The sequence below is a fragment of the Papio anubis genome, chromosome 10 (genome assembly GCF_008728515.1).
Source record: "Papio anubis isolate 15944 chromosome 10, Panubis1.0, whole genome shotgun sequence".
NCBI classification, from domain to species: Eukaryota; Metazoa; Chordata; class Mammalia; order Primates; family Cercopithecidae; genus Papio; species Papio anubis.
In genome coordinates this window covers 120087133-120102162 of record NC_044985.1, presented here as the reverse complement: position 1 = coordinate 120102162, position 15030 = coordinate 120087133, and the positions used below count along the sequence as shown (strand labels likewise).

The 15030-nt window shown below is 49.3% G+C and overlaps 1 protein-coding gene and 1 pseudogene across 1 annotated transcript in view; both read left to right on the top strand.

Moving 5' to 3' along the window:
* ASB18 (ankyrin repeat and SOCS box containing 18) overlaps nucleotides 1-15030 on the top strand; it is a 73278-nt gene that overhangs the window by 49663 nt on the left and 8585 nt on the right. The window contains exon 4 of the mRNA XM_021924180.2: nucleotides 1001-1505. Within this exon, the coding sequence (XP_021779872.1) occupies nucleotides 1001-1505 (505 nt within the window). The remainder of the gene's footprint in view (nucleotides 1-1000; nucleotides 1506-15030) is intronic.
* LOC116269336 lies at nucleotides 5582-5756 on the top strand (annotated as a pseudogene).

Genomic DNA, 15030 nt, shown 5'->3' with positions numbered 1-15030 from the left:
TTGCAGACTTCCAAGGCTGGAGCGGCCTTATCGATGGCAGGTGACTGTGGGAGCAGGTGGCTGAAGTTGGGGGTGGACTTGTGTTTTTCAGTGTCCGTGAAGGACAAGGACCAGCGGAGGGAGGAGGGTCTGTATGAGTGTCTTCCCGCTTCCAGGCTGGAGCACACTCCTCACCAGGCATCTGAGCGAGGCTGAGCTGTTTAGCGTGCCCCCAGGGGATGGGAGAGGCTCTGAGGAAGCGTTGGTGCCTGGGGTAGAGGACAGCCATGCTCCTGGAGGCAGCAGAAGAAAGACACTCATCTCTGGGGGAGACCACAGGCTCCCATGGGGGTCTAGAAGCTCCTAGAGACCACTGGGGAATTTGGATGCAGCCAATATCCAGTCTGTTCAAGGAGCACAGGTAGGCTCACAACAGGGCATGGTTGTGCTTCCCACCTAATGCTCCCCGGACTGTCAGAGGACAGGGCGGTGCCAGGCTGAGTCAGTGTCCTGAGGGATGGGGAAAGTCCCTTCGTGGTGCAAGGCAAGGCTCGCCTCACACCCTCACAAAGCTGAGCGGTTTCCAGAAGGGCCAGTTGGGGGCCGAGAAAGAATCTGACTCCCAAGGGCCTCTCCCTAGAACTGTGACTGCCAAACGCTTAACCTCCGGGTGTGACAAACAGCCCAGGTAACCAGTGCATGGAGCACTGTCATTTGAACCACATCACCCTCCCAGGAAGCTCCAAGCAGGTAACATTTCCTTATAAAATGTAACTCTGCACGTAAATTCTTATGACATGTCCTTGGCTATTTCCACCACTCGGGAACTGGTGGTGCCATAATCTCTCTTTTTTTTTTTTTTTTTTTCCAGCTTAGTTTGAATTCCTGACGCCTTGGTATGGGAGAGCGGAGCATATCTTTTCATTCAGGGATCACTTGATATTTTGGAGCAGCAGGCCGGGGGTGGAAGGGTGCGGGCGTCCTGCGGGGCGCCCAAGTGATGGGCCCTGGCCTCCTACAGGTGCGCACAGGCGCTGCTGGAGCACGGGGCCTCGGTGCAGCGCGTGGGCGGCAAGGGCCGGGACACGCCGCTGCACGTGGCGGCGCAGCGCGGCCTGGACGAGCACGCGCGCCTCTACCTGGACCGCGGGGCGTACGTGGACGCGAGGAACGGCTGCGGGGAGACGGCCCTAAGCGTGGCCTGCGGGGCGGCGCGGAGACCCGATGAGCACGGGCGCTGCGTGCGCCTGTGCGCGCTGCTGCTGCGGCACGGGGCGGAGGCAGACGCGCGCGACGAGGACGAGCGCAGCCCACTGCACAAGGCCTGCGGCCACGCGAGCCACAGCCTGGCGCGCCTCCTGCTGCGGCACGGCGCCGACGCGGGCGCGCTCGACTATGGCGGGGCCTCGCCGCTGGCCCACGTGCTGCAGACCTCAGCCTGCGCGCTCCAGGCCGCACCGCAGCGCACGGTGCAGGCGCTGTTCAACCACGGCTCGCCCACTGTGTGGCCCGACGCCTTCCCCAAGGTAAGGCAGGATCCAGCCGGGCTGGCACGTGCCCTGGAGTTTTGCCACTTAGTGACCGGCCTGGGAGCTGGGTTGCATGCGGCGCTCTCAAACTGTAATGGCCCAGGCACCCCTGGGGACTTGTGAAAATGCAGAATCTGCTCAGGGGGTCTGGGGTGGGAGAGCCTGCATTGCTAACAAGCTCCCGGGTGTGGCCTAGACTGCTGGTCCTGGGACCCCATTTTGAGGAGCGGGAGCCTAGAAGCCTTCTGATTAGAGCCACTGGAGAATTAAGGGGTTGCATGTCAAGAATGCATCCTTTCAAAGTAGTCACCTGGGGACGGACGCCAGGCACTTATTTCGATGATGCAGTCAGAGCTCAAAATATTTTGGCAGCTCTCTTTAGGTATAATTTTCAGAACAATGAAAATCAGTCTCTTGCCGCATCTGGCATTTGATGTGAAACGAAATTACCCAATCTGATCATCCACCTTGTTAATGAGAGCGCTTCGTGCATTTGCAGACTTCTCTCATTCGGTCCTCACCACATTGCAGTGAAAAACAAGAGGCAGGTGATATTCTCCCTCCACCTGGGGTTCGGCCAGGTAAAGTGCCCTGCCCAGGTCATTGCAGTGTTGGGACCTCACCCCCATTCTGATGGCTCACCCTTGCAGACTTGACTCTGAACAACTCATCCTTGTTCCACCCGTCAGATCTACCCTGAAATAATAATGATAGGCCGGGCGCCGTGGCTCACGCCTGTAATCCCAGCACTTTGGGAGGCCGAGGCGGGCGGATTACGAGGTCAGGAGATGAAGACCATCCTGGCTAACACAGTGAAACCCCGTCTCTAATAAAGAATACAAAAAATTAGCCGGGCGTCGTGGCGGGTGCCTATAGTCCCAGCTACTCGGGAGGCTGAGGCAGGAGAATGGCGTGAACCTGGGAGGCGGAGCTTGCAGTGAGCCGAGATTGTGCCACTGCACTCCAGCCTGGGCAACAGAGCAAGACTCCGTCTCAAAAAAAAAAAAAAAAAAAAGAAAGAAAGAAAAAAGAAATAATAATGATAAAGAACAAAGATTTCTCACCTCAGAAAATACCCAAAAGACTGAAAATGTTTCCAAAATATTGGTTGGAGTAAGAGGTTGTCCTCCCCAAAAGACTTCATTGAAGGAGTCATTCCATTAGATGTAAAACCCAGATGCTTTTCATTTAAAAATTGTCTCCATCAACCAAGACTCATCACTCATAGGCATAAGACATATTTTGGCTTGATTAGTTTTGAACAAATAGCTGAAAAGCTAATATGCAAAAGGACAGTGTTCTCAGTGGTCTGAACCATTAAGAAGTGAGATTCACACATTTCTCTCAAATGCTAACTTTCCATTATAGATGCGTTCAGAGTAAAGACTCTATCTAGGAAAAGTTAGAAAACCCCCCAAGACAACTCCCCTCGTGTTTCCTTACTTGACAAACAGGATGGCACTTTCCCGATGCCATCTCACCCCCTCTATGGGTAATTGTCTTGTGGTGTTCCACTAATGCAGTGATTTCAATATGGTGGACTCCTGAAAGGGAAGAAATGCGAGCATTTTTATGTTCTGTGACAGCTACCTTTTATATTTATTATTTAAATTTTAATGTTTCCCATCATTAGCAGGCTTAGTCCATCAACTTATAACATGGAAACAAGACTCACCCACTGCCCTTCCCATGCACGTTATGTCTGCATTAAACCAACACACACTTCAACCCTTGTCATATGAAACTGCATAAAGAATGAAAAGAGGCCAGGCATGGCGACTCACACCTGTAATCCCAGCACTTTGGGAGGCTGAGGCAAGAGGATCACTTGAGTCCAGGAGTTCAAGACCAGCCTGGGCAACATAGCAAGACCCTATCTCTACAAAAAAAATTTTTTTAAAATTAGCTGGGCCTGTTGGCATGCACCTGTAGTCCCAGCTACTCAAGAGGCTGAGGCAGGAGTATTACCTAAATCCAGGATGTGGAGGCTGCAGTGAGCTGTGATAGCAACACTGCACTCCAGCCTGGGTGATAGAGCAAGACTCTGTTTCCAAAAAAAAGGAATGAAAAGAGAAAACAAACTTTACAGGATGGGCCACGAGGGGAAAATATCTGGGGCAATTTTTTTTTCTGACTTATTTCTCCAGGACAGAATGGGGCAATTTATTTTAAAGAAAAAGAAAGGAGTCAGTATATTTCAGTAGTGACTACAAGTAATCCTTTGTTAGCCTTGAAGTTATTTCAATGTGAGTGATCTCTGACCAGGCTTTCAAGTCCTAGGGGCAGCCCCACAGGCATCATTTCTTGGAACAGGACCTCTGACCCCTGGACTCTGTTCCCAAGGCTGTAGGAATTACCCTGCCTTGACTAGAGATGCAGGACAAAGCACAGTGCCTCCTCTCCGGGTGTTCAGGGGCCCTGTTCTGGGATGGGATCCCCAATACTATGTCAGCCACACAGGAATGGGGTCAGTCAGTGATGCCACTCATCCTCCATTCAGGTTGGGGGTAGGTTTAGATTTGGGGGACAGTTTGTTCTGGAGAAATCTTAATACCTTGAGGCTTTTACCAAAAAGCATTGCCCACCACTGCCTCCCTGAACATAGCGCCCGCAAGTGCCGACCTTCCACCAGTGTTTGCTGAATGAATGAAGGGATTCCAGCCACTCCGGGCTCATGGCCTGCACTAAATCTTTGTAAATAAGGAGTCCACCTCTTTGCACGGGGATTCCCCCAAACCTCCAGCAGGTACCCCTACACCTGGCCAGGAGAGGGTGGCAGATGGGGACGCATTCACCATGCTGAGAATCCCCTAAGCAAAGGCAGCAGTGCCTGTCATGTTCTAGCCTTGTCCCCACAACCGAAGCAAAACACTCTGGAAAGCTAGAGGCAGCCTCTTCCTCCACCCAGTCTCCCTGCAATCGCTCCTCCAGGGACAGCATCTAATCATGTGCGACATCAAAGCAACAGACCCAACAGACGCTGCAGCCGGCCACAAAGATGCTGGGCAGGCACCACACGGGCGCCATGGCGAGGCGAGCGCAGAGCCACCAGCACTGTCACAGGGCACGCCGTCCGTGGGCAGCAGCCGTACTGTGAATAGATGTAAAGAGACACCCATGGAGCACAGAATTACTGAGGCAAAAGGTTTCACAGCGAGCTTATGACATAAATCACAGCTCCCCATGCCCAGACAAAGGCACCATCGCCGCGGCAGGCGGACACAGGGCATCCTTCCGAGCCGGCGCAGTGCTCTGCACTGAGAATCAAAGCAGTGTCACGGCTTCGGAAGCCCGCATGTTGACAGTGCCAGGCCTTTCTGCCCGGCTGACCGCTCGTTAACACTGGGGGCAGGGACAGGGCGTCGAGGGCAGGCACGGGGCAGGCTGTGGATTCTGGCAGGTTTGGATTCTGGAAGGTGTCAGGACAGGCTGGGGCTGGGCCTGTTGGGCAGCAGGCAGGAAGGCAGAGAAGCGCACACAGATGTGGACCTGAATTTGTTTGGCACCTGCCACAGGTGACTTTGTGGGCTGGATGCTTGGTCTGGATAAAAGGCTGTGCTTAGGGGTCTCTTTCCTTCAGCCTCTCCTTAGCTGGAAGACAAATGTGTGAAACAGTCATGAAGTCCCACGTGATCTTTTTCCAAGGAAGCACTACTTTGCTCTTCTCACCTCTTTGAAGAGCATTTTTCTGGTTCCACCCCAGAAAATGATGGAGCATCAAAGAGTGTGGGAAGGTGTAAGTCTAGCCCCGCTCCAAGATGCTGATGGTAGCAGCACCCAGCCAGGGCTCACACCCCTGCCCTCCCCTGCCTCCTTCACAGGTGTTCATTTGGGAACCTCCTTGATTCACTGGCTCAGTTTACATGGCCAGCTCTATTTGTTCCTGGATGTCACCTGACGCCCGTCCATGAACACTTTTCATTCGCAGTCAGCATGCGTAGCCAGCACATTCCAGCCCCTCCTACCTTGTCTCCTATTTTGTGCTATTTCCCAAAGGCCCTTCTGTTTCCTGCGGTGCAGAGGCCAGCAGCAGCCCGGGAAAGCGCACCTGCAGGTGGCTGTAAAGAGTTCAGGCTCCCACCTGGCAGAGGAGATGCCATGATCACAAAGGTGGTTTTCTCAGGGTGAGACTTCTGGACTGCATTCCAGGTCTGATGACCCGCACGGTTTTCCCAGATACGAGAAACTCATAGATGCAGAAACTGCATGATTTGTGGTTGAGAGGGACTGCATTTCCACTTTCCCCTGTGTAAAAATGAAATACTAATAATACTTCACACTCAAACTTGTCCACCAGTCAGGGACGTGCAGGGACAACACCAGTAATGAACATTTTCCCCCAAGTCATGTAGGCATTGGCTGTGCTTCCCACGGGCATCCCTTTAGTACTTAGGTATTCATTCCACAAACATTTTGGGGGAACTTGGGTGCTTGGTACTAGAGTCACGGGGAGGAGCAGGAGCATACGTATTTCCCACCCTGGTGAGGCTGCTTGTCACGTGGATCAGCCAAGTGCACATACCAAGGTGAAGTTGCTGTGGTGAGAAGTGCTGCAAAGCACAGAACAGGGGTTTCACCTGGCTGGGGGGCAGGGTCCAAGGCTCCCTCAAGTGTGTGATGAGTGAGCCAAGATCTGAAGGCTGAAGGCTCAGCTGTGTGAAACAGGGGACAAACATTCTAGACAAACGTCCTGGGCAAATGTCCTGGAGCAGGACAGGCACGATTGTCCTGTGCAGTTGGAAAAATGACCCAGTCGCTGGAGAGGAAACAGCTAGGGGGCACCAGTTGAGACTAGGTAGCCAAGTGGGGCCTTAAGGGCCTGGGCCTCTGACTTGGGAATATTAGGAGTTGATTACATAATTTTCAAAGAAGAAGATTACATCATCAAATCAGTATTTTGGAATTTCTAAGCTCAACGTAGAGAACACACAAGGTAGGGGGTGGTGGTGGTCCAGGTGAAGGATTCACATAGCTCGCATGGGCGATGGAGGTTGATGCAAGAATAACAGACTCTAGGCCAGAGGCAGTGGCTCGTGCCTATAATCCCAGCACTTTGGGAGGCACAAGGATAACCTGAGCCCAGGAGTTTGAGACCGGCCTAGACAACATAGTGAGACCCCATCTCTACAAAAAATTAAAAATAAATTACCTGGGCATGGTGGCATGCACCTGTAGTCCCAGTTACTGAGGAGGCTGAGGCAGGAGCATTACCTAAACTCAGGAGGTGGAAGCTGCAGTGGGCCATGATCGAGACACTACACTCCAGCCTGGGCGACAGAGCAAGACCTTGTCTTTAAAAAAAAAAAAGCCGGGCGCGGTGGCTCAAGCCTGTAATCCCAGCACTTTGGGAGGCTGAGGCGGGCGGATCACAAGGTCAGGAGATCGAGACCATCCTGGCTAACACCGTGAAACCCCGTCTCTACTAAAAAAAATACAAAAAACTAGCCGGGCATGGTGGCGGGCACCTGTACTCCCAGCTACTCGGGAGGCTGAGGCAGGAGAATGGCGTGAACCCGGGGGGCGGAGCTTGCAGTGAGCCGAGATCGCGCCACTGCACTCCAGCCTGGGCGACAGAGGAAGACTCCGTCTCAAAAAAAAAAAAAAAAACCAGATTCTAGAAACATCTGCAAATCTCTGGTCTTCTCTCAGCTTCTGAGCACTAACCATACTGCAAATGGAGACCTAAAGTTTTCATGTTTTCTTTTAACCTAATTACAGAATCAGGTAAAGAGACTTCACTTATCCCGATTCCACAGGATTTTTAGTGGGAGATTTCTGAGGTAGCAGTAGTCAAAAACCAGGGCTTCCCCTCCCGTTTTCACAGAGCCGAGTGCACCCGGTCCCCAGCGGGAGGAGGGAGGAGAGATCATAAGTAGGGCGCCTGTGTTTTTCTTGCTCTTGTTTTATTTCTCCATCTACATATAAAGCAATGTGCCTGTGTGATTTTCCCCCTTAATTTTCTTTCTGCCGCCTCATTAGCTGAAGAGAGTGCGCGTGGATACTAATGACATCAGCATGTCAGAGTAATGTGGCAGCCGCCTCTCCGCAGACAGCAAGGAGGCAGCGGAGATTTTTAAACTGTGTTGGCGTAAAAATAATGAAGGCAGCCAGCTGCCTGGCAAACACGAGGGGGCACGATGCAGAGGACGGGGAGGGGCAGGGAGCCCCAGAGAGGTGGAACAGAGGAGAGACAGAAAATGAATTCCCAGAGACAGGCAATAAGACTCTGTCACAGTCTGTGACCCGGTGGGGGAGGGGCGGGAGGAGGCGGTGCTTTTGCTCTAAGGAAGGGCAGCTCTTCCCAGGGTGGGGCATGTCTGGGTTACCTGCGGTCCCTGGGAGCCATTTAACATTTTGCAGAGAAGTGACAGGGCCAGTGGGAGGGTCGCTGGAGGGCTGCGATGAGCAAGACCTGAGCATCGCCTAGGGTACCAGATAAATAGCAGCAGACTCCATCCCGAGGGGTCCAGCGTGAGTCCTTCTTAATGGCGTGATTTTTTCCCAACACAGAAGGGGATAATTGAAATCAGAGACTGCCGTGCACAAGGAAATGGCATGTTAGTGGGGCTCATGATAGCCGGAAATACCAACATGTGTGGGGCGCAGAGAGGGACAGGGCTGGTGAGATGGACTGGGAAGATTGTGGCGGCCCCAGGCCACCTGCCAGGCATTCCCTCTGCGGCTTGGTCTCTCCGTGTCTCTGTGTTCATGCTCCGTCTCTCTCTTTCCCTAAAGCTTGCTAAGCCTGACTCAGTGACAGTAATGGATGAGAACAAAAATAATTGGGCGTGGGGAGGGGACCACCGATAATAGCTCTTACAGTGTCAGTATGATGCCCAGTCTAGAAAGAGCAGCTCCTGTTCTCTAAAAAATAGCTTTGAAGGCACAGATTAGAGGAAGGAAGAAAGAAAGGGAGAGAAAGAGAGAGAGGAAATCCACAGCAACAACAAGGCAACCTCATGTCTGAGTCTAGGAAGACCCAGACCCAATGTCCTTCTGCTGCACGGCCGTCAGTTTCCAGGCTGTCAGGCAGACATTACCAAAAAAAAAAAAAAAAAAAAAAAAACAAAGGTCAGCCAGGCAGTGGGGGACGCCTGTGAAGCCAGAGTAAAGTGCAGAGGTGAAAATCGCAGGAATCCCGGTTTCAGAGCAACCTGCCAACTGCAGGATGAGGGTAGCAGGAGGAAGCCTCCAGGCCAAAGCTCAAGTCCACCGGGCTAACCATCCAACTGGGAACGGGGCTGGACCAGGCCCTCGTCCCCCTCCCTGCACGCTGTCCCTCCGCAGCCTCCCGGGTGGGCACAGAGCAAGACCACAGACTTCCCCTGCATGTTGGCAAAATTTGCATCTGCTTCTCTCCTTAATCAAAGACTAATAAGGAGAAAAAGGAACGGATTCATGGGGGAAAAGAGGACAAACAAAGAAAAATAGACAGCATCCAGAAAACAGAAAGGAGATCCAAGAAAATCTCAGAAAGTATATGCCATCCTCTATGGAGTACAAGAAGACATAGCCTCTGGGATCCATCGAAACAGTACTAGTTAAGATGAAAACTCAATAGAGTGACATGAAACGGAAGATGGAGGAGACAGTATACCAAGAAACTAACAGCACAGATTGAAGTATACACTAAAGAAGGAAAAGGCAGAGTTGATTCATAAAGAATCAAATCAAATCCATGGGTGCTGGGCCATTGACCCTTGTGCCCTCAGACCCTTTTTCCTGCTGTTCCTGGGTCCCGCTCTGCATCCTGGGGGACAGGGGGAAAGGGAAAGCCCCCTCACACTGCCCTCAGAGCCCCCATCAGCTGGCTTCTAGTTGGACTCAGCCAGTGGGAGACACCATGGGAAACGAGTGTGGAGGAAGAAAGAAGCCAAGTATTTCTCCTCTTCTGTCTCTGTCTTGTGTAGCTTCGCCAGCAGCACCTGCATCTTCTCTGTGACACCAACACCCACCAGAAGCCCCTCCCTTCACGGCCCCAGTCCCCAGTGGGTAGCCCCTGACTCAACTTGGTTCCAGCAGATGGCCCTGCTCTCTGGACTCTGATTAGGCTACCTCATCCCACTGTCCCACCAACTCTAAGAGTAATGACAGCTTTCTATTTTGCTAATCTCTGGGCTACTTCACCTTCCCCTTGTTGGAATCTCAGCGGTTTGATTATCTATATAATCAATTCCATGTGTAAAGTTGTTTCTGGTTGAAATACCTGGATTGGTTTCCTTTGCCTGATTGGACTCTGATACGGGTGGTTTAAATCACAAGTAGCAGAAAACCCAATTCAAACAGGTTTAAATAAGGAAATGTATCTTTTTATCTCACATATCAGTAAGTGCAGAAGTAGCAGGCTTCAGAATTGGTTGTTTCAGTGTCTGGATGATGTCCTCAAAGAACCTGGTGCTTCCCAACTCTCTGCTGTGCCACCCTCAGTGAGTCAGCTTTGTCCTCAGAATGGCTGCCTCATGGCCACAAGATGGCTTCCAGCAACAATGGGTCCATTTCCTTGTTCATATCCAGTTGTTTCTTTTTTCTAGAAACCCTGAGAAAGTGTCATCAGTTGGCTTAAACCTGCCCTTCTCTGAACCAATAACTGGCAAAAGAGATTGGATTACCATGATTGGATTAAACTCATCATCTGAATTGTTGGAAAGTCAACCTCAATGTTCACTATAATGAAAGACTAATGTTAAAAACTCTTCTTAAGTGCAAAACAAAAACAAAAACAAGAAACTAAAAGAGAAAGTAATGGTAATAAAGGATAGAGTAGAGAGCCAACCCACACATAAGTGATGTTACTGCAGAAGAGCCTAGGACAAATGGATCAGAAATAATAACCAAAGATATAATAGAAGAAAACTTAGCTGCACTGAAAGTCTTAACTTTTGGTTGGCAATCGAAAGGGTGCTCTCTGCAAATCAATGACGGGAGGCACATACCTATATATGTTCTAACAAAAATGTTTTAAAAAGACATGGAAGAATCTGGCAAAGTATTTAAGCAGAAAACAGGCTATTCATAAAATAATAGAAACCAGGCTGGAGTCAGATATTTCTACTGTAATAGTAACATAGGACAATGAAATATCATCTACCGATTTTGAAAGGAAAAGTTTGGACACTACAATTTTAGACTCAGTGAAGATAGTTTCATTTTGATGACAAAAGACACTTTTAGATATCAAGCGTTCAAAAACATGCCTTTCTAATGCATTTTCTGAAAAAGAAAAAAATACTTCAATTATTTATCAGCAAGTATTTACTGAGCACCAGTCATGTCCCAGCAACATATTAGGCACATGGGATAAGTGAGTGAACTTATGAGGGAAAGAAGTATTCCTGCTATGTGGAGTTTACATTCTAATGGGGAAGACAGGCATTAAACACTGAGCATGATCAGCAGACCAAAAAGGTGATAAGGACTATAGAGAAATTAAAAGGGTGGAAGGCAGTTGCAATTTTAAGTTGGGCAGTTAGGGTCAGTGACTGCTGAACAAAGACTTGAGAGACGTGAGGGACCCACTGTGCGGATATCTGGGGAAGAGCAGTCCAGCAGAGGACCAGCCATCTGTAGCCTAAGGCTGGAGTGGGCCGGCCCTGCACACAGAACCACAGAGGACCAGTGTGGCCGGAGGTGGAAGGAGCTAGTGGGATGGGAGTAGGAGATGAGATTGAGGGGGTAGGGGAGAGGGCACAGGTTGTGTGGGGTCTACAGGACATTGTAATGACTTTGGCCATTGGAGGGATTTAAGCAGAGGAGTGACGTAATCCAACAATATTTTGTAAAGATCTTCCCCTCAGCACCATGTTAAGCAGATACTTGAGAAGGAGGAGAACACACATGGAAAGATGAGTTAGGAGGGTGTTGCTGTGGTTCACATGAGGGATGATGGTGGTGTGAACAAGGAAGGCAATCTGACCCTGGATATATTTTGGAGGTAGAGCCAACAGGATTTTTTTAACAGATTGGATGTGGAGTATAGGAGAAACAGGAGCAATGGATGACTCTGATTCCAGCCCAGGAGACTGCAAGAATGAGTTTGCTGTCAACTGGGAATGGGGCAGGTTATGGATAGCACAGCAGGTTGGGACCTGGTGAACCAGGGAGTTCAGTTTTTGGTATGTTGAGTGTGAGATACAGTCAGGTGGAGCTACAATGTAAGCAGCTGGGTATTCAAGCCCAAATGTGAGAGGGAGAGATTTGGCCAACTGGAGATATACCTTTGAGGGTCAGTGAAAAATGATGGTATTGTATTTAAAGCCAGGAAACTAGACAAGATCACTAGCAAGTGAGAGTAAATGGAAAAAAGGAACAGGCCTGAATGCAGAGACAGTCCAATATCTGAAGGATGGAGATGAGACAGCAGCTAAGGAAACTGAAGAGGGGCAACCAGCGAGGTGGAAAGAATGAGAGCACACCTTCCTCGAAGCCAAGTGAAGGCTGCATTGAGGTAGAAGACATCGTCAACATGTCAGGCATGGCTGACACAGCAAGTAAAGTGAGGCAGAGTATGGACCACTGGCAAGGCAGAGCCTGGGCCAAGAGCAGCATTGGTGCCCTTGGTAAGGACAGTATGGGGGAATGGCTGGGGCTAATGGCCCATTGAGGTGGACGTACTGCAGCTGACAAAGAGATAACACTAAAGAAGAGCTCAGGAATGGGGAAATCAATCCCCAGATTCTCCCCACTCTGCCCCTTAAATATCTCTCAAAATCCCCTACCCTCCTGACTGCCACCACCTGAGGTGAGGCCACCACCATCTCTCCCCTAGATGGACACATCTTCTTCATTGGGCTCTCTGTCTCCTCTAAACTCTTCCCCAGATTCAGCCTTGGTGATATTTCCTTGGTTGGTTGGTTGGTTGGTTGATTGGGTTGGTTTGGTTTTTGAGACAGGGCCTCACTCTGTTGCCCAGGCTGGAGTACAGCAGTGCAATCATAGCTCACTGCAGCCTCGACCTTCTAGGCTCAAGCAATCCTCCCACCTCAGCCTCCTGGGTAGCTGGGACTACAGGTGCACACCATCAGGACCAGCTAATTTTTAATATTTTTTGTAGACATAGGATTTCTCCATGTTGCCAAGACTGGTCTCAAACTCCTGGACTCAAGTAATCTGCCTGCCTTGGCTTCCCAAAGTGCTGGGATTACAGGCCTGAGCCACCACACCCAGCCTTGGTGATATCTCTAAAATTAAAATCAGACCCGGCCGCTCCTCCACTCATACCCGGCAAGTGCTCCCTGTGTCAGCCTCCTTCTCAGGCAAATAATGGACTCCATGGTCTTCCCTGCTTTGCTCTCCTGTTTCATTGCCGAGCACTCCCCATGTCAGACTCATTCCCCAGCCAACATTATTTGCTCCTTCTCACCTCCCAAACCTGGCGTAATATGTTTTCTCTGCCTAGAACGCTCTTGTCCCCAGAACTCTCCATGCCTTTTTTTCCCCCCGCTAACTCCTGCTCCACGGCCAGGGCTCAACTTGGATGTCACTTCATCCAGAAATCTTCCCCTGAACTCCCCCTCATATGACCACAGCACCTGCATTGTTGTTGTTATGTTTGGGACCATAAAGCTCTGTGAAGGTGGAGCTGGCCATCATAACACGCAGACAAAACACAATCCCTGTCTTCTAGTAGGAGCTCGGCAAATACCTACAGAAGGGATGACTTAAAGGACAGGTGGTGAGCATACAACCAAGCTAGAATAGTGACAAATAATTGGGAAGCGAGTTGTAAAACTAAATGCAAATACCAAAATGGTTACTGAAGGAGATATGCAATATAAAATATGATCATGTAATAATCACAAACTGAACCCAAACTCCAGTATTATTAAGAAAGGAAGGGAGAAGAACTGGTTAAGAGAGAAATGTGAGAGAAAGGGTGATGGAATATCCAGAACATAAAAGATACTATTTAGATTTTTAGAGAACTATAGGTTTATATATATATATAGAGAGAGAGAGAGAGAGAGAGTTTTTTTTTTTTTTTTTTAAACAGAGTCTCACTCTGTCACCCAGGCTAGAGTGCAGTGGCATGATCTGAACTCACTGCAACCTCTGCCTCCCAGGTTCAAGCGATTCTCCTGCCTCAGCCTCCGGAGTAGCTGGTACTACAGGTGCGTGCCACCACACCCAGCTAATTTTTGTATTTTTAGTAGAGACAGGGTTTCACCATGTTGGCCAGGATAGTCTCCATCTCTTAACCTCGTGATCTGCCCGCCTTGGCCTCTCAAAGTGTTGGGATTACAGATGTGAGCCACTGCACCAGGCCTAGGTTGGTATTTTTTTATTTTGAAGGTAACTAATAGCATTTTAAAGACAGTGCATACTTCCAAAATATGGAAGATGAATCCAAAGAAAATACAAACCTGTACAACAGAACCAGAAAACAAAGGAAACAAGAAGCAGAAAAAAACAAAAAGAATAAAGTGAGACTGGAGTGAGACCAAACACTTGATTTATAACAATAAATGAAAATCGCTTAAACTACCCTCTTACCAACACAGACTCGCAAACACATTTCAAACAAACTGAAACAAAGGTTAAAATTTAAAAATGAGGCCAGGTGTGGTGGCTCATGCCTGTAATCCCAGCGCTTTGGGAGGCTGAGGCGGGTGGATCACCTGAGGTCAGGAGTTCAAGACCAGCCTGGCCAACATGGTGAAACCCCATCTCTACAAAACTACAAAAATTAGCTGGGCATGATGGTGGGTCCCTGTAATCCCAGCTACTCAGGAGGCTGAGGAGGGAGAATCGCTTGAACCCAGGAGACGGAGGTTGCCGTGAGCCGAGATCTCGCCATTGCACGCCAGCCAGGGTGAAAGAGCGAGACTCTGTTTCAAAAAAAAATTAAAGAATGAGCAGAGTGCTGGGCACGGTGGCTCACGCCTGTAATCCCAGCACTTTGGGAGGCCAAGGTGGGTGGATTACAAGGTCAGAAGATTGAGACCATCCTGGCTAACACAGTGAAACCCCGTCTCTACTAAAAATACAAAAAATTATCCGGGTGTGGTGGTGGGCACCTGCAGTCCCGGCTACTTGGGAGGCTGAGGCAGGAGAATGGCGTGAACCCGGGAAGCAGAGCTTGCAGTGAGCTGAGATCACGCCACTGCACTCAAGCCTGAGCAAAAGAATGAGACTCCATCTCAAAAAAAAAAAAAAAAAGAATGAGCAAAGATAGATAATTCTGGCAAAAACAAACCCCCCAAAAATGTATTTTTATATCAATATGCAAATAGAATTCCAGAGAAATACACAAAATGAGAGGGGAAAAAATAGTCATTTGATATTGACCAAGGATACAGTCCATGGTGAAAAGATAACCATTATAAACTTTATGTGCCAAAGAAGATTGTGTTAAAATAGAAAAATTGACTGAAAAATAATTTAGGTGATTTTTAATTCATATCTGTCTATCACAGACCAAGTGAGCCAAGAAAAAAAAATGAAGTGCAGTAGCTCCAAATCATAAATGTGACAAACATATTTTGAAAGAAATGAAATGCGACTTCTGCTAATGCCGAAACAGACA